General features: G+C 58.9%; 1 protein-coding gene across 5 annotated transcripts in view; it reads right to left on the reverse strand.

The window, feature by feature from the left end:
- RUNX1 (RUNX family transcription factor 1) overlaps nucleotides 1–18,165 on the reverse strand; it is a 193,375-nt gene that overhangs the window by 81,668 nt on the left and 93,542 nt on the right. For 3 of the 5 annotated variants that reach the window (XM_059686397.1, XM_059686395.1, XM_059686393.1), the window contains exons 3-4: nucleotides 6,292–6,330; nucleotides 401–654 (exon numbers count right to left, since the gene is read on the reverse strand). In XM_059686397.1, the coding sequence (XP_059542380.1) occupies nucleotides 401–654; nucleotides 6,292–6,330 (293 nt within the window). Of the gene's footprint in view, nucleotides 1–400; nucleotides 2,314–6,291; nucleotides 6,331–18,165 lie in introns of those variants that run through there. The other 2 variants (XM_059686394.1, XM_059686396.1) reach the window with 2 other exon arrangements.

Consider the following 18,165-nt stretch of genomic DNA (forward strand, 5'->3'; position numbering starts at 1 on the left):
TGCTCCATGGAGAACAGGCAGGAGGGTTTGGGGGTTAAGCCGGGGGGAGGGAAGCCTGGGACCAACCAGCCTCGCCCCGGCCGGGCCGCCTCGGCCAGTGGGTTCTGACTTTTGCTACTTTGTATCAAAGCTAAAGACCCGCTAGGGAGGTCCCCACCGCCCTCCGGGGAAGGTCTGGGGGCTTCGGATTTTTGCAGCCCTCCCCAGAGGCAGCCGGGGTGGGCCGAGGCGGGTCCCTTGGAGGGTCGCCACGGAAACGCAGCATCCCCCGGCTGGCTCCCGCGCTGGGGGACGGACTAGGGGTCCGATGCGCCCGCCTGGCTGCTGGCCTCCGGGTCCGCCTCGGCCTCTGCCGGCCTCCGCCCGCCCGTGCTCCCGCCACCCGCTCCAGGCCGCATACCTTGAAAGCGATGGGCAGGGTCTTGTTGCAGCGCCAGTGCGTGGGCAGCACGGAGCAGAGGAAGTTGGGGCTGTCGGTGCGCACCAGCTCGCCCGGGTGGTCGGCCAGCACCTCCACCATGCTGCGGTCGCCGCTCCTCAGCTTGCCGGCCAGGGCGGCGCCGGCGTCCGGGGCGCCCAGCGGCAGCGCCTCGCTCATCTTGCCCGGGCTCAGCGCGGTGGACGGCGGCGTGAAGCGGCGGCTCGTGCTGGCATCTACGGGGATACGCATCACAACAAGCCGATTGAGTTAGGGCCCTGCAAACAGCTCCTAGCAGAGGGCGGCGGGGGCTCGGATCTTCAGCCAGCAGCTCCCGGGAGACCAACATACAAGTTCAGGGGCCTGGACTGCCGCAGGGGCGGGGGGCGGGGGCTGACTTAAGTGACGAACTGTCCAGGAGGGGCAAGTTCTGGTTTTGCCCACGGGCCTCAGACCCGGGCGGGCAGGGCTCCCAGCATCCGGCTGCTGAGCGCTTTAAAAGTGGGAGACCAGAATCCAAACCCAAATGCCAAGGGGGACCGGACAGTCTTCGTCCGAGTCTTGCTTTGAGAATTTCAGCTCAGTCTTTGGCTGTCACAAAAGTTTCCGGGGGCAAAATCCCCATACACTCCCTACAACATGTCTGCGGAGAGAAAAAGGACCGGCAACCGCACAGTTTGGAAGTTCCAGTAGTTAACCGCCTGTCAGTTTTCCCAGGTGAGTTTTGTCTAACGTCCCAACACAACAGAAAATACAGGGTCGTCTTCCATAAACATCGCCGCTTTTATCATGCAAAACTGGCCTCGGTCCTCCAACGCAAGAGCTGCGACTTCCGAAGGTCGCGCTACTAATGTATGTGCATATATACACACACACATATAAATATATATACATATGCTCTACTTCATAAAATATTTACAAGACAATCTGTAGAGAATTTAAACACAACAGAAATCCATTAATGTCCGCTGCCGTTTTTTTTTTTTAAAGTAGCCTTGAAAATCAGCTTCAGTAGTTGGAGAAGGGCCGGGTAGAAATACTTGTCATGGTCTCTCAATAAGTTCTGGCAGAATGCTCAGTTCCGAAAATTCAGCTTTTCAAAGAAAAGCTGATCTTAAAAAAAAAAAATCCACGTTGATGACACACAGGGAAACAGCTCTCCACATCTGAGAACTCGGGTTTGGGGATGTTGGTTAAGTTTGTGGCTGATCCCGTGGTTTGGTGGGAGTCGAACAGCAGCGGAGTCACACGCACGCAGACATGCACTCCCGGAGCCAGCCGCTGTCTGCAGGGCTCCGGCTGTGAGTCAGCCCCGGCGGGAGGCGGCAGGGAGCGGATCTTCCTCCAGGGCCTCCCCGGCGCCCGCCTGCGAACTGCCGGGCCCCGCGGTACCCACAACCACCGTGTAACCGCAGCAGGTGGAGCGGGCCTCCGGGGGAGGGGGCGCCGCAGCGCAGATCGACACGGACGGGTGGCCGCTCGAGTTACCCACGCACACACTCCCACGCACACTGCCACGCACAGGCAACTTCGCAGCTCGCCTCGCGACACAGCGCACTTTCTCCTGCAGTTGTCAAAGGAAAACAACCGGGAAAAGTTCACAGCCAGGAAAGAAGTGGAACCATCCAGCCAAGAAACCAGTTCATTCAAAAGTAAGAACGAAAGGGGGAAAAAAATAAAAAATCGAAGCTCCAGCGCAGGTCAAGGAGAAGCAGCGAAGGTTGACTTTCTTCTCGCGTCCCCCGGAGTCCGGGGAAGGGTGCCTGCCGGCCAGGGCCGGGCTGCGTGCTGCCTGCTGGTCCGGCCGCGGGGCGCCCGTGCCGACCGTCCCGCCGCGCCCGCGCCCGCGCCCGCTGGCTCTATGAATGAGAGTGCCTGGAAATGAACGTGCTTTTACTGTAAGCCCGGCCCGAGGAATTCCATTCCCTCAGCTCGTTTGCATAGGGGCGGCCGCGGGCCAATCGCAGGCCTTTCCGGTATCAGCCAGGGCGCGGCTCCCCGCCCAGGGCTCCTGGAATTGGCCCGCGCGCCCCCGCCGCCGCCGCGCGCTACTGTACGCACCGGGGCGGGGAGTCGGCGGCCGCCCCGCGCTCCCCACGCACCCGCGTCCGCGCACACACACGCACCGGCTCACACGCTCCCCGAGGCCCCGCCCCGCTCCGCGGCTGTGCACACACGCACCGGTGCGCGCGGCCTGGGGCCCTGGGCCTGCAGTGCCCAGCGGCGCGGCTGGCCGCCGCGGCCCGGGCACCGAGGAGGTGGATGGAGGAAGAGGAGGACGGCCGGCCGGGAGGACTCGGGCTGCGAGTTGCACACGGAGCGGCAGGAGGAGACCAGCAGGAGGGAGACGCCCCGCGCACCCCGGAGAGACAGCGGCCTTCGCGGCCGCCGCGAGGCTCCCGGGATCGGAGAGCAGCCCCAGCTCCTCCGCGGGCGGCCACACCCGGGCCCCCGCTTCCCCGGAGTGGGTGCGACTCGACCACGAGGGGACTGGGAGGCCGAGGGCGGGTTGGCAGCGGCTGCGGAGTGGCACTGAGTCCTAATGAAGCCAGAGGGTTCTCGGTGGCCACAACACGGGTCTTGTGTTAGTAGTTTCCACTCTTGGCTTGTTTTCTTTAATTGGTGTTTTCGCCGCCTCTGGGCTGCGGCTTAATTACGCAGCGCGCCTCGCTCCGGCCGTGTGCTTAGCGGCCAGCAAAGGGCTTTCCCAGTCAGACAAGACCCCAAAGAACTTGCGACTGGAAAGAAAGTTGCAAGCACCCGCCGGGTTCGCGCCCCCCCCCCCCCCCCCCCCCCCGTCCTCGGAGCGCGGCTGCCCCGAGGGCGGCGCTAAACCTCGCGCTGGGCCGGGGTCGCCGGAGCCCCAAACCCACCCGCGGCTCCCCGGAAACGGCCCGGCTACTCCCCCCGCCCCTGCGCGCGCGGCCCGGGTGCCGAACCCACCCCAGCTTTGCGCGCGGGCGGGAACTTCCCGCTGGGCCCGGCGCCGCGGGCATTTGTGCATAGTTTAGGGGGACCCGCCCCGGTGCATTGTCCCCCGCACTGAGGGTCCCTCCCTCCCCTGCGGGGTCCCTCACCTCCAGGTAGGGCGCACCCGGCGCCCGTCCCTAGCTGCCCCTCGGAGCCCTCAACTTCAACTCCCTCGAGATGGGGGCCCCCCCGCCCCCTGCGGGTCCCCCCTCGCCCCCCCTCACCCGGCAGATGCGCGGTCGGGGGGCTGCCGGCCCGCACTCCCATCAGGCTCTGCCAGCGGGCCTGCCTGTCAGAGGCGAGGGCCATGGAGGGTCCCAGGCTGCTGCCCGGGTCCCAGGACCCGCGAGGCGCCTCGGGCGGAGCGGCTGGAGGACGACGCCGCGGCCGCGCGGACGCCAGGGGGCAGCAGCGGCCCTCGCTCGCCGCCCTGGACGCCCAGCAGCCGCACTGCACCCAGAATGCCCCGAAGGCGCCGGGTTCTGCCGGCCCTCTCGGCCTTTGGGCCGCTCTTGGAAGAACTTAAGTTTTGGGGGGAATCGACAGGAAACAGCCCAGGGAGCTAGCCCGCGCGGCCGCGTCCCGCCCCAGCTGCCCAGCAGCGGAGCTGATGGCGCGGGAACCGGGGGACACGGGGTCCCGACTGGCCCGCGTCGGGGTCTCTTCCCAAAGCCCCTTTACCGGACACCGCGGTCGGCCGCCCCAGACCGTCCGTGCGCGGGGTCCCCAGAAACCTGCCTCCCACGCTTCTCCCAGGCGGGCCGGCCCTGCTCCTGCGGGAAGTCGGGGACGCCCGCATCCGCTGCGTTTTGATGGTTTCACTGGCCTGGGGTCTGAGATAGAAACCTCGCTTGTCTTTTTTTTTTTTTAAGAAGCCCCACTTCATGAATAGAGCCCCCCCTCCCCAAACGCCCACCCTCTGCGTGGGCCAAGGGATCCCAAATACCGCGCAGTCCCAAAGCGCAGGCGCCCCTGCCCGGACCGACCGCTGCCCGCCCTGGAGGACTCGGGAGTGAGAAGCGCTGCTGTCCGGGCGCGTGCATTCGCCCAGGAGCCACCGGGCGCTCCGGGGGCCTCTGCTACATCCCCAGGGGCCTCCGGGGGCGCGGGGCGGCTCAGGCAAACATGGGCCCAGCGGAGGGGAGAGCGCAGATTGGGGTACCCGCGCCTCTGGAAGGTCAGAGGGGGCTCCTCCCGGGCTGGGGCGGTTTGAAACCCTAAACCCCGTGAGGGGCTTCGGGTCGGGCTCCCCGCCCCCCCCCCCACCAGGCCTCCCGGCGGGAGTCAAGTTCCCAGCTTAGTCCGGAGAGCGGTTCACCCATAGATGCTCCCCTTGCAGCCTTTCAAGACGCCCCGCTGAGCATCGCAACCAGCGCACCCCGGTTCGCACGCCCAGGAGGATGGTGATAGCAGGACAGTCCTGCTGGTTTATTCCTAATCTGGCCAGCACTTGGGGTTCCCACACCTGCGAACCAGAAACCCACCCCCGCGGCGCCTTCCGCAGCAGCGAGGCACCCGAGTGAGTGGGAGGCAGGCGCGGGGGACTCGGCGCAGGGGGGCCCGCACCCCAGTGCGAAGGGCTTTTCACGCAGCTCATGAAGTTCCTGCACCGAATGAACTCTTTCCTACCAGGCGGCTCAGGTCAGCGGTGAGAGAGACTTTCCCCTCCGCCTCTGGGAGAAGGGAGAGGGCCCTGGCCACAGTCCCGCCCCCCTCCCCGCGCCCCCTGGGGTAGCCCTGACCCCTTGCCACAAAGCAAAGTAGAACTGAGCGCTCTGTAGGGCAGATGCCTATGCCAGGCTTTTCCCGCTTGGCTCCCCGCGGAAATTTCAGCAAGGCTCATCCTTGCACTGGGATGTAGGTTTTCCCCGTGAGTTTTAAACGTAGCGCTTAGTTAGTTGAAAGGAAAAATAACCCTTTCCCTGGAAAACAGGGCCGTCTTTTCTTCTTCAGCTTTAGGGAAATCTGTCACTAGAGGTGGTCTCAGAAAATATCTAAATATTTTACATTTTTTCCCCCTTTCAAAACCCTGTCAAAAATAAAATATGCAGAAAGTTGGGATTAGAATCTTAAGCATTCCCTTAAGTGCAAAATCCCCCCGGTGAGCAAAATCTTCCTAAAATGACACTTCTAAAAATGGGATATTCCTGAGTTATTTCTGTTTTCAGTGCCGTTGAAGGGAAAATAAAATCCAGAGTGTTTTTTGCTAGCGGTTCTGACCCAGTTCCTGCAGTTGGTACCATGTCCGGGGAAGGGACCTTCGGAGGAGCGGGACTTGCCGGCGTGCACACAGATCACCCCCATCTGCGCCAGCCGGGTCCCAGCCGGGGCTTTAATGGAACAGCTCTCCCTCTGTAGGGGCTTGAGGAGTTTCCCTTTTGAAATCTAATCCTTAGTCCGCCCAGTGCGGGTCTCCGTGGGGCCCGTGGGGAACCGTGGTTGACGTGTGACTATTTCACTTTAACTTCACACCTCGGTTGTGCAGCTCACAGGTGGCAAGATGGAGAACATTTCAAACCCCATCTTCTGCCAAGTTAGGGGGTGCTGAGTAAACACTTTGCCCCCATAAAAGTGAGGCATTGCCGCTCCCATAACCAAGGCAGTAAACTCCTTCTGCAGAGTCAGGGAGAGCCGCCTATCCCGGTGGAATGCACTGGGGTAGAGCTGCCGCACGCACGGAGGGTGTCATTTAAGTTTTCATGGGGACATTTTATAGGGCTTGACGTTTACAATGCAGAGAATAGCTTTTAAGTATTTTTGAATCAGCAAAAAAAAAAAAAAGCCTTAATTATTTGGTTGATTTATATCATACATCACTTACAGGATATATGCATAAAAGTCATACATATGCATATATATGTGAATGCATATTTTATAAAAATATAATGGGGAATCTAACATACCGTGAAAGTCTCTAGATGGATTCATTCCGTGTGCACATTCTGGAAGAACAGAGAGGAGAAGAGGAAAAATAGTTGTATGACTCTACTGACAGCAAACACCAAACTGACCGATGGTTGACGCATTTCATTCTAATTGCAGGCAAGGCAAGGAGAAAAACTAAACCCCCTCCACTGTTTTCGCCAGCGTATTGGCTCTTACACTTCTGAGCACTGGAGATTTTTTACGGCACGTTGTCCAGCGTTGGCACAAACAGAGCTTAACACAGGGAATCGGCAAATGAGAAACGAACTGTTACAGATGCTCCGGGTTCCTGTGCCTCCGACCCGTTTGCCGCCGCTGCTCACGCTGCCTCTATCGCTCACGGAACCACCGAGGTTTATTTAACGGACATCACAGACCCACTGGGAGGGCGCAGGCTGGCTCGGCGCGCCGCGTGAAGTTACGCAAAAGCACGCAACCATCTGTCAGGGGGCCGGGGCTTCGATGCAGGAAGTAAAAATACACATGTTTTAAAGCGATGAAAAGGAACAATTGGGAATACTCCTCAGGAGAGAAATGCACCGATGGCTAACCATTCTGATCGTTTTCTCCCAAGGACAGGATTTTGAAATATTCCTTCCTGCTCGCTTTCCTCTCTTTCCCTTTGAGAGGAGGGCAGGTTATTTGTGTCAAAACCTCGCATTCTTAAAATAGCAGATGCTATCCATTATCACTGAACACGGTGCCCCACGGTAACTTCCACATGGGGGCCCCTCACTGGGCAGGGCGATAGCGCAGCCCAGGGAGGACAGGCCAGGACGCGGGTCCTCCCTTTTGGGTGACACCCACACACGGTGCTCTGAGTGCGAAGCTACGCCACCAGCTTTCCGTGGCGAGAACAGTCAGCATTTTGGCCACAACCCTGCAGGAAATGCCGTTTCTCAAGGCCCTAGACTCTGAGCATCTCGAACATGGCCGACCTGAAGCTTTCAACCCCACAATATTAGTCTCCTGTAGCTTTAAAAACCCTTAAAACGCAGAAAGGAGGTCATTATTCCAGACGCTGTTTAAGGAGGCAGGAGAACAAGACCTGCAGCTCCTGGGCCTTCTATTTTTGCCAAAGTAGAAAGGAAAAAAAAAAGCAACTAAAATAATGAAGGGTTCTGCCGGGCCGCCCCACCGTGAAAGATGAAAGGAGCTGAACACGGCGAGTCTCAGAGAAGCGCCTGCCACACCAGACTGCGGCGTGCGTGTGCCTAGAACGGCTCCATAAAGACGTTTCAGAAAGCCCAGCATCAGGGCCGGGCAGCAGCATTTGCGCTGATGATGGTTGGGGCGGGGGTGGGGGGGTGGGGGGTAAAGGTGACAAAGTGCCCCAAGTCGGCAAGCTGGCTGTTCGCAGGCGCGGCTCCGGGCAGGACCCTGCCAGTCAGACTGACCAGGCGCTGGATGTGTGACAAAGAGACCAGCAGACCGACCACCTGGGAGGTGGGGGGTGGGGGGTTGGGGACGGACCCTGGGCTGCCTCTCCATGTCCAAGGCTGGGCGCAGGGGGCGCGGGTGACAAGTGTTCCCTCGGGCGCCCACTGTTTCAGGGTTTCTGAGAGGAAAGCCAGGGTTCTCTTCCTAAACCTGAACAACGAGGCAGCCGTGGGGAGATGTGGAAAGCTTGCTTGCTTTGCCCAGTGCCCCTAGCTGTGGTGGGGGGGGGCAGGGGAGGGGCCAGGTGTCCCCAAGGGAAGCCGCCCCTGTGCAGATTGGAAGGGACGTGTCCAAGGAGCAGGTACAGGTGGTAAAGGTACTGAAACCTGAATTCTAAGAGGGGAGAGGCCCGTGTGCTGGTGACTGTGGGCGCTGCATGTGGTGGCTGGTCCTGCAGAGACCTAATCCCTCCCCCCTCCCTCCCCTCTCCCTCCTCCCTCCCTCCCCCCTCCCTCCCCCCTCCCTCCTTCTATGCCACTAATATTGCAGGCCATGGCCAAGTGTGTCTGTTTCCCTCGCCGGCGTTAATCCTCACGGCAATACCATGTCCGTCTCCATTTGCAGACCAGGAACCTCCTACGTGGAGAGTTTAGGAAACTTGACAAGCTCGCTTCACTCTTGATCTCTATGCACACACACACACACACACACACACGCCCCCACACATGCACACACATACGCACGCTTATCCACATATGGGTCTGTATGCATGATGAGCTATGTTTTTTTCTGACCACAACTATGTGTTCCTATGGGCAGCCTTTGTCAGGTTCTGAGAAGTGAGACTCTGATCTCATCTTTTACTTTTCTCCTCTCCGTCTCACGGTCTCCACTGGAAAGTATTCCTGAAATTCCTCGCCATGCAAATCTCAAGGCTTCAGGAGGCCTATCCTGAAGTGACTCCTGGCCAGCCACAGAGTTTGAGGAGCACGTCAAGGTCCATTTGCATAGAGGCTTTGAATTGGTAATAAATGTTAAATGGATTCCTATTCCTTTCCTGCTTCCACTGTTTTTTCAAATGGCACCTGGAGGGCATTCCCAGATAGGAAGCGTTTCATTTTCCTCCCGTCAGCATCCCTCCAAGGCTCCCTGTGTACCAGGCAGGGTGCGAGGCTCCTGGGTAGCTAAGGACCGATACTGTAGAACAGGGAGTGTCAGGCTGCTGCTGGGCATGTGCAGGGGCCGGGAGGTGGTGAAAGGAGACACGGGAGGGAGGGTGGGGAGGGCCCCGCCTGGGGGGCTCAGGAAAGATACCTTCCTAATCCAGGTGATGTTTGATTTGCCTGTTGGAGGTTGGGTAGGTTTTTACCAGGTGGTTGGGAGGGTTGCAGGAAGGGTCTAGAGACGTGGGAGGAGCTGGAAGAGAAGGAATCCAGGCAGGAGGATCAGCATGAGAAAGTCGTGAACTTGTGAAACCTCACTCGCCAGGCCAGTGCTGGGATAGTTGGAGCGTGGGTTTGGGACCGGCTGGGCGTGGCAGCTCACAGCCGACACAGTGCGGGCAGACCTGGACACGCACAGGCCACGTGCAGCTGACACAGCCCGAAGACGTGTGCACACCCACAGGAGGCAATGGGTTCGCCCAGAGCCGTGAAATCGGGGCGGGGCGTGGCTCACACCTTAGGAAAAGGAATCTTCCAGGGGTGTGTGTGTGTGTGTGTGTGTGTGTGTGTGTGTGTATGAATCGGGGGCGACAGAGCCCCCACAGGGGTCAGACAAGCATCGTGACCATCTATACAGGTGGAAACATGCAGATGGGAGAGGGGGGAGGCGAAGAAGAGAGATGAGTACCCGCCTTGTGCCAGGTGCCAGCGAAGGCAGTGAAGACCCGCAGAGGACGGGTGTGGAGGAGGACATCAGGGTCCAGCTGGGATTCACACAGCAGAACTGTAGGTGCGGGTGGGACAGGCAGGAGCTCCGGGCAGAGGTCTGGGGCGGCTGAGCTCCTCAGATAGGTTGTCTGGGGAGTGTGCCGCGGATAGGAGAGCACTGACCATCTCAGATCACCCAGCTTAAGGGGTGTCAGGAGGGGAGAGAGGGTCTTCAACACCAAAGGCAGGTGGGAGCTTTGAGGGGAAAGGCGTGTCTCAAAGGCCGTGAGGGTGAGGACTGAGCGACGCTGCCTGCAGGGGAGCCGTGGGAGCCTGTTCCAGCAGCGAGTCCGTGGAGCGGAGGGTGGGAACGTGGGTGGGATGGAGGGACCTGAGGGAGGTGCCGGAGGGAGGGCGGGGAAGGGGAGCCATTGCAGGGGTGGAAGCCCAACACTGAGATGCGAGTGTGTGTTTCCGATGGAAGACCCGTGAGGAAATGAACACTCGTCATGCACATCTCACTGACCATCGAACCCATCGGCCCCCATCTCAGACCAGCTTGCCCTCCCCATGACTCTCTGTTCTCAGACTGGGATCCATGGGTTCATTTATGACCTCATCCAGCCTGTTGCCAAGTCCTTCCTTCAGCGTCTTCCTTGGTGACAATCCATCACCCTCCCATCCCTATGGCCACCGTGCTGGCTCAGGCTCTCACAAGCTCCCAGTCTCCTCAGAGGCCGCCATGAATCCCCTGGGCACTTTCAGGTGAGTCACCCGCCCCTCGGTCGACAGATCTGGTCTGATCTGAGCTTTCCTCCGCGCCCCAATCCAGGCCAGGCTCCTTAGCACCGTCGGCAGGATTAAGGGCTGCTCTCCCGCTCCCCATCTTGGAGGGGGTCGGATCCTCTGCCCTGGGTGAAGTTTCCTCTCCTGGACCAACTGTCTCCGTTTTTCCTCATGCTCTCCATGCCCCTGCGTGGCCCTAAACCAGTGATGGCGAACCTATGACACGCGTGTCAGAGGTGACACGCAAACTCATTGTTTTGGTTGATTTTTCTTTGTTAAATGGCATTTAAATATATAAAATAAATATCAGAAATATAAGTCTTTGTTTTACTATGGTTGCAAATATAAAAAAATGTCTAAATGTGACATGGCACCAGAGTTAAGTTAGGGTTTTTCAAAATGCTGACACGCCGAGCTCAGAAGGTTCGCCATCGCTGGCCTTGATCATAGGTTTTGGAACAGAAACCAGGTGTCGCGCAGAACCCTGAAAAGGACCCCAGGATCTTCCGTCCTAACCCCTGGGCCTGGGACTCAGCAGGTGGCCACGCCCACGCAGGCCGGTGGCACCGGGTGTGAGCAGCGGGCGGAGCCCTTGGGGAGCCCTCACAGCACCACACGCACCCGTCAGGTCCCCTCACCGCTCGCGGCCCGTGCCCTTAGCCAGGCGGGCTGCCTCCTCCTAGAGCAGCGCTGGCCCGTGGAAGGGTGATGCGAGCCGTATGCGTCCATTTTCCATTGCTAGCAGCCACATTCAAACAGTACAGAGACATGAGTGAAATTAAGTCTTATCATGTATTTCCATCAGTTTAACCCAATATATCCCACACATTCCCATTTGTGCATATGATCAATATAAAATTATTGAGATATTTTACGTTCTTTTTTTTATTGTACGTCTTCAAAATCCTATGTGTATTTTACATTTACAGCGCGTCGCAAGTCCACATAGCCACACCCCAGGTCCTCAAGAGTCGCCTGCCGCCGGTGGCTACTGTGACGGACAGGCAGCCCTGGCGTGACCGCTCAGGACAGCTCACCCCGAAGAGCGCTGTTGCTGGCACTCCGCCAGCGCCCCGCCCTGGGTCCCACCGGCTGACAGCGAAGGCCTCTGAGCAGCACACCCCGCGGGGCCCCTGTGCGCCCTCTGAGCCGACCCGAAGCAGAGCTCACAGCATCACCTGACTGACTCAGAGGCAGAAGGACACGCACAGCAACCACGGGACTGCAAAGGCCAGCTAGCCACTGTCAGCGCCACCAATGCCGGTCACAGCCACGGACGAGCCACAAGCCAGCCCCTGGCACTGCCCGGGCCACGTCGGGGTCGCCAGCCCCGAGGGCCCGGCCTACGCACAGCGCACGGTCTCCTCGAGGCCTGAGAGGATGTCGCCGAGCATCTCGCATCCCTTTCTTTTCCGGCAAAGCTAGTTCCCTATGGAATTCATACGAACAGCGTGGGCTAGTGGGGAGCAGAGATTCATTTCTCATCGGTCCTGATTTCAAAGCAGAATTGCAAAGGGGTAAATGATACTCATCCTCAAAGAGCAATTCCTAGCCATAGGCCGATTTTGAAAGGTAACACAGATTTTTCAGAAACCCATCAATATATCAATCTGCTAGCCACCGCCCGTTCGCTAGCAGCCATAGCTCCAGTCAGGGAGGCAGCTTCCGCTGAAGGTCTGGAGCGGGTCCCAGGGGCTCTGAAGACATCACCCAGGGGAGACCGCAGAGCAAGGCTTTATGTTTCTGTCCAAGGTTCACATAAGACTGAGGTTAGAGAGAAACTAGGGGGCACGCATGTCCCCCACGTTCTATCACCACAAGCACCGAAAGGGGTGCACAGGCGGCCTTTGCACTGATTGCTTTGTCCATGTCAGCACAATCGTGAGGGCTCACTATGGATTGCATGATAAAGTCATAATAATTTAAGAAATCAATGGATGTCAATCGCACATAGTGTAATCAGTTTATCTTTAGAATAAGCAGTTATAAGGCTCTTTATTCTTACAACTGTCGGTACCTCAAATAGATGCTGCCCCCAACCCCCAGAAATAAAAAAATTTCCTATTTGTGATCCCCTACCCGATTGCAGAGAAATTTCCCCCAACTATCGCGGAACTCTCTAGAAAGGAAGCGTAAAGGCTTGAGATGAATCTTGGGTGCCGCATCACCCATCTGTCTTGGACGTGGAAAATCTACTCGACCATCAAGAGCAAGCTGTGGAGCTATCTGTGAAGGGATTGCTGGGATAGCCACGTGGATCGATTTAATAATGAGTCGCCCAATGTTGGTCTTCGAGTGTCTGCAGGCGCTCAGACAAGACACATCCTTCCACGTGAATCCCGCTGCCTTCAGACGCGAACATTTCCCATTTCTAGGAAGTAACGGGCTGAGACGCTCACTCCCCTGCCTTCCTGGGAGGCCCTGGGATGGCCATTCCGCACAGAAGCCGTAGGAGTTCATGCTGTGGTGCGCAATAAGACGATCGCTCCGAGAGCCAGCCGCAGGGGAAGTGCCAGCGCACTCAGCCACCACGTGAAGTTTCCCGAGACTCCTAGGATCTGCCTCGTAGCGGCTACGATTCAGGTGACATGAGTAACGTCATAGGAGAGGTGTCTGGTGATAAGCACGTCTCCACGAATAAGGCCCTGACACGGAAAGGGGAGCACGTCTGTGGAGACGTCTTTTGAATCATCTTTGTTTCTTTCTCAGTCGAACAACGGCCAAGCCTGATGGAGACATTCGGATATGATGGCGCTGGACCTGCTTAGAAAAAGGCTGCCTTTGAGATCCGTTCTCCACCAGGTAGAGCAGGCGCTGCTGCCTGTCTCTGAATGACTGCAGACACCGATCCAGGGGAGTCCACCTCTTCCGGGAAGGAGGAGAGGGAACTGAAACATGACTTCACAAACTTAAACGAAACACCTGGAGAGAAAGACCCTCTCTCAGCTGATTTCCAATGTGCACTCTGTGTGCAAAGACGGCAATGGGCAGAGACCACCCGAGATTATTGAAAACGAGGAAGCAGCCGGCCGAAGGCCACGTCTCTTAGTCAGGCAGCTGCACAGAGGAGGATTTTTTCTTAAATGAGCCAGAGTGGGGGGACAGGCGATTGTCCGATGCATGCCGCGTGCCGCACGCCGTCACCTCGGCTTAAACCGGCCCTGAGCCCTGAGGCCCGGCGGCACCACACGCTTCCGTCTCCTGCCCGCCCGCCCGGTGCCTTCACCAACTCAGGTGCCTGGGCAGATGATGGAGCAAATGGTAGTGGACAGAGGCGACGGGTCTCCGACATTTCCTGAGCTCCTTGGGGGCTCCAGGGAGAGAGGAGAGGGCTTTCCCTGCATGTCTCATTCCAGCCCCTAGGGCAGTGGTCGGCAAACCGCGGCTCGCGAGCCACATGTGGCTCTTTGGTCCCTGGAGTGTGGCTCTTCCACAAAATACCACGTGCGGGCGCACACGTACAGTGCGAAGTTGACTTAAAACTTTAAGTGAAGTTTATTAAGTGAATTTTAGGGAACGTTGTGGAGTGAAAGAAGATGTAGTGTCGAGGATGGAGAAAGGTATGTGAGATGGTTTGGACATATAGAGAGGATGAACGAAAGGAGATAGACGAAACAAGAATACAAGACGAGTGTGGATGGGAGAGTTGGAAGGGGTCGACCTCCGTGAACGTGCCTCAATCAGATTGAGGACGTTTTTAGCAAAGGCCAGCTTAGGAGGACCCTAATTAAGTTAATAACAATGTACCAAATTTTTAAAAAAATTTGGCTCTCAAAAGAAATTTCAATTGTTGCACTGTTGATATTTGGCTCTGTTGACTAATGAGTTTGCCGACCACTGTCCTAGGTCATTCTGCTACGTCTGGAGCCATTGCCCCCTTAGGGTTAAAGAAGTTAAGCCACGTGCGGTTGGTCACAAGGAGAGGGGGCAGTGCCAGCAGCCACGCGGCCAGGTGCACAGGGAGTCAGCCTCTGAGCTGTGTTGTCCTCACAGTTCTCTCAAGAAGCCACAGACACGCCTGTGATCAGGGACCGTGGGGGCCAGGCAGGCCCTCCCCAGCTCGCGGGCGGAGCGGGCTGCTCCAGGTGCCCCCGCAAGGACACGCGCTGCTTCAGGGCCCCGGGACGCGGAGGGGATGAATATTTCAGCTGCTTTCCAGAATGGTACTTAAGGAGCGGCGCCCACTTGGGCTTGAGCCCGTGGCCTCTGGTTTAAGTGGGAAATGCATTAGAGCCCTGTATTTAGAGCCCACGCGCTGTTTTTAGGGAGCAGCTCGGTTCCGCTGACGTTATGGGGCGCGCGGTGCCAGGAGGTGCCTGGGTGAAGTCATCTGGATTCATTATTCATCAGGACTTGATGGTGCACTTGGAGCCGGGAGGAAGGGTGACTGCAAGGACGGCGCTTCCTTCGTGTGCAGACTCGGGGTGGGGGGCCTTCCCAGAGCGAGACAGCCACAGCGGAGAACCCCGAGTGGCACTCTCCCGGGGGCCCAGAGGCACCTCTCCACCCCTGACGTAGAGAAACGCAGGGAGGCGCCTGCAGGGCTTGCAGGCCCAGGTGGCAGCCACTCCTTGGCGGGAGATCACAAAGCATAAGGGTAGGCACGGTGGCAGCACAGAGAGAGGAAATGGCCCAAGAGAAGCTGAAGAGGATAGATGGGACCCCATGTTTCCCAGGATGACAGAGCCACGGGGCTTCTGGAAGGGGTCCCGCCCCTGGTCCTGCACGCAGCCGGAAGCCTCTGGCCTAAAATGACACCCCCCCCCACTCATTGTATCTGTGAGTCGGGGCGAGTCTCTGTGACTCTCTCTCTGCAGGCCCCTAACTTCCCTTGCCTCTTGCCTCAGCTTCCTCACTGGCCAAGCCCAGAGCCCTGCCCCGTCAAAGGGTTACATCCAGACCCAGTCCACGGCAGGGGCCCTCGGGAGAGTGAAGCATCCAGGCCGAGGGGACCTAGGACGAATCGGGGGGACACTGTCTTGGAGGCCGCCCTCCCGCGGAACAGCAGCAAGTCCATCTGTGGGCGAAAGGGCGCGGCGAGCGTGTTCTGCAATCCGCTCACTTCCACCGAGAGGAGAGGCCCCGCGAGGGGTGCTTCTCCCAGGCCCCGGAGCAGCGGCTGATCTGGGGCCCCCGCCCTGCTCATCGGTGCCCGTCACCCCACACCTGCCTCTCCGCAGCAGCCACACGTCACTTCTTTAAAAAAAGAGGGAGGGGCTTGCAACATCTGTTCACAGAAAACTTACAATTGGCGAAAAGCTAAGTTGATTTCTTCCCCTTCCAAGTGGCTTCCTGATCACAATCACATAAATTAAACTCCAGCCCGCGAGGAGGTCTCGGGAGACGAGTAATAAATCTCCCAGGAGAGACGCCCCGAAAGTCCCCAGAAGCAATACTCTGCCAAGAGTGCCCCCCGCGCCTCTCCTGCCGGCAGTGCCAACCGCAGTGCCAACCGGCAGAGGAGTGCAGGGGGGAGGAGGAGGCAGACTGTCTCTCCTCTCTCTAAGGGTCTACATCAGGGGTCCTCAAACTTTTTAAACAGGGGGCCAGTTCACTGTCCCTCAGACCGTTGGAGGGCCAGACTACAGTTAAAAAAAAAAACTATGAACAAATTCCTATGCACACTGCACATATCTTATTTTGAAGTAAAAAAACAAAACGGGAACAAATACAATATTTGTATTTGCATGTGGCCCGCGGGCCGTAGTTTGAGGACCCCTGGTCCACATGGAAAGGAAGGGAGAGCAAAAATGCCACCCCCAGCGTCCGTGCTGTCTCTCGGGGGGCCGGATGGAGGGGGCCCCGAGCATCCTCGCTGTCTCTGGGGGGCGAGGGGGGGCAGTGGTGTAAATACAGACGCGCAGGGTACAGCAGGCCTTGCTCAATGCTGTGTTGTAACACTGTCAACCGTCACCGCCGATGGCAGCTCTTGCATCAGCCCCGCAAGGTGTTTCCTGGGCTGCGCTGGCGGAGGCTCCCAGCGCAATCTCCACTCTGGTGCGGCCCAGATAAAGGCCCGCTCGGCCGCTATCTCTCAGCCCCGGGGCTGCTCCCCCCCGGGCCCGCCTTCCCGAGGGCGGCTCTCCGTTGCTCAAGTCTTCCGTGTGTGCGTTATCAGACGCGTTTGATCACCCAAAGGCCGTTGTCAGATGAACTTCTTTTGCATGGACACAGAATTCCCCCAAAGGTTCGCGGGCGGGCACACGAAGGCTTATCTTAACTTCAAAGAAAGAGGAAGGGGCTCCTTTTGCTATCATCGTTCTTTCTTTTCCGAGGGGCGTGTGTGCAAACACGCGTGGTGCTGGGCACAGGAGGTAGAACCTTGTTGGTTACCTTTAGGATCACCCGATGCAACTATTTTATGCCTTTTGTTTTCCCACCAATTGAATCTGGCTCCTGGGAGAGCAGAATGCCGCGGGCCGGCTCGCGTGACATTGATTGCACGAGAGACCCACGCCGGGGCCCCGCTCACAGGACGCGCTGCGGGGACCCCACACGACTCTGTCCTCGTCCTCCTCCCAATGCTGCCGCGGTCAGGGGGCCGCAGGGCGCGGGCGGGACCCTGCTGTGCTCTCCCTGAGGGGCCCGCTCAGGGACGGCGTGGTCCCCTGAGAGGAGTGGCGGCTGGCTAGCATTTCTCTCTCCTTTGTGTGTGAAGCAGGTGGAACCACGTGGATCTCAGCGGATAGGCTCGCAGCGTTGTCCCCCCCTTCCCATGTCCCGCGTTTCCCTGTCAGCGCTGCCCTCCGCCTGTGCAAACCGGCCGGAAGGTGGGTGCCGGGGCCGGGAAGACACTGGTGCTCCGCCCTCTGAGCACAGAGGCAGCTGCCTTTAAAAAAAATTTTTTTTTGTATTGTTTTCAGAGAGGAAGGGAGAGGGGGAGAGAGAAACATCAATGATGAGAGGGAACCATGGAGTGGCTGCCTCCTGCACGCCCCACACTGAGGATCGAGCCCGCACCCCGGGCCTGTGCCCTGACCAGGAATCGAACCTGGGACCCTCAGTCCACAGGGCAACGCTCTACGCTCTGAGCCAAACCAGCCAGGGCACACATTACTCTGAACCACTGGGTCCCAGCAAAGCCTGGAAGGCGGGGACCCTCTCTCTGTCTGGACTCTAAGGGCCTTGCCGGCCATGGGAGTGGACGCGGTCAGCACCTCAGGAGCCGCTCAGAATCGTGGGCCCAGAGATACCCAGGAGGCCAGCGGGCAGGGCCCGTCATCTCACTCCATCCCGGACACGCTGGCTGGGCCAACGGATGGCTTTTCTCCCTCACAGGGCACACATTTCTGGCCAAAGACACACAGCAAGGAGGGCCCGCCTGTGAGGCCTCAGCGCCCCCCCCACCCCCCCGCAGCTCACAGCCCAGTCCAGGGGGATGTGCTTCTCTGTGCATGGGGACCACGCCGCCCCGGGTCTGAAGCCAGGCCCGTCTCATGGCTGGTCCCAGATACACAGCCGTGTACGGGTGAGTGTGCCTGGCCCTGAGCAGAAGCAGACAGGGTGTTGGGGTGGGGGGAGGACGGGCGCCGTCCCCCCCCCCCCCCCCGTTCCCGTGGCCCACGTGGCCTAGCTTGGGCTGGAGGCAGGCAGGCTGACAGGTGCAGGAGGAGCCCCGGCCTGGCCTGAGCTCCCTCGGGGTGAGCGGGGCTCAGGGAAGGAGACAGCGGTGGGGCTGAGGGCGGCCGCCCACCCTCAGGTGAGCAGAGCGCTCGGAGGGGAGGGTTTCCCAGGGCCCGTGTCTGAGCGACGGGCGCGCACGCGGGGCACCGGGCAGGCTGCGGGGGGCTGGCCCTGAGCAGGTGGCCTGGCCCT

Source organism: Myotis daubentonii, chromosome 3, assembly GCF_963259705.1.
Source record: "Myotis daubentonii chromosome 3, mMyoDau2.1, whole genome shotgun sequence".
In the NCBI taxonomy this organism is placed as follows: Eukaryota; Metazoa; Chordata; class Mammalia; order Chiroptera; family Vespertilionidae; genus Myotis; species Myotis daubentonii.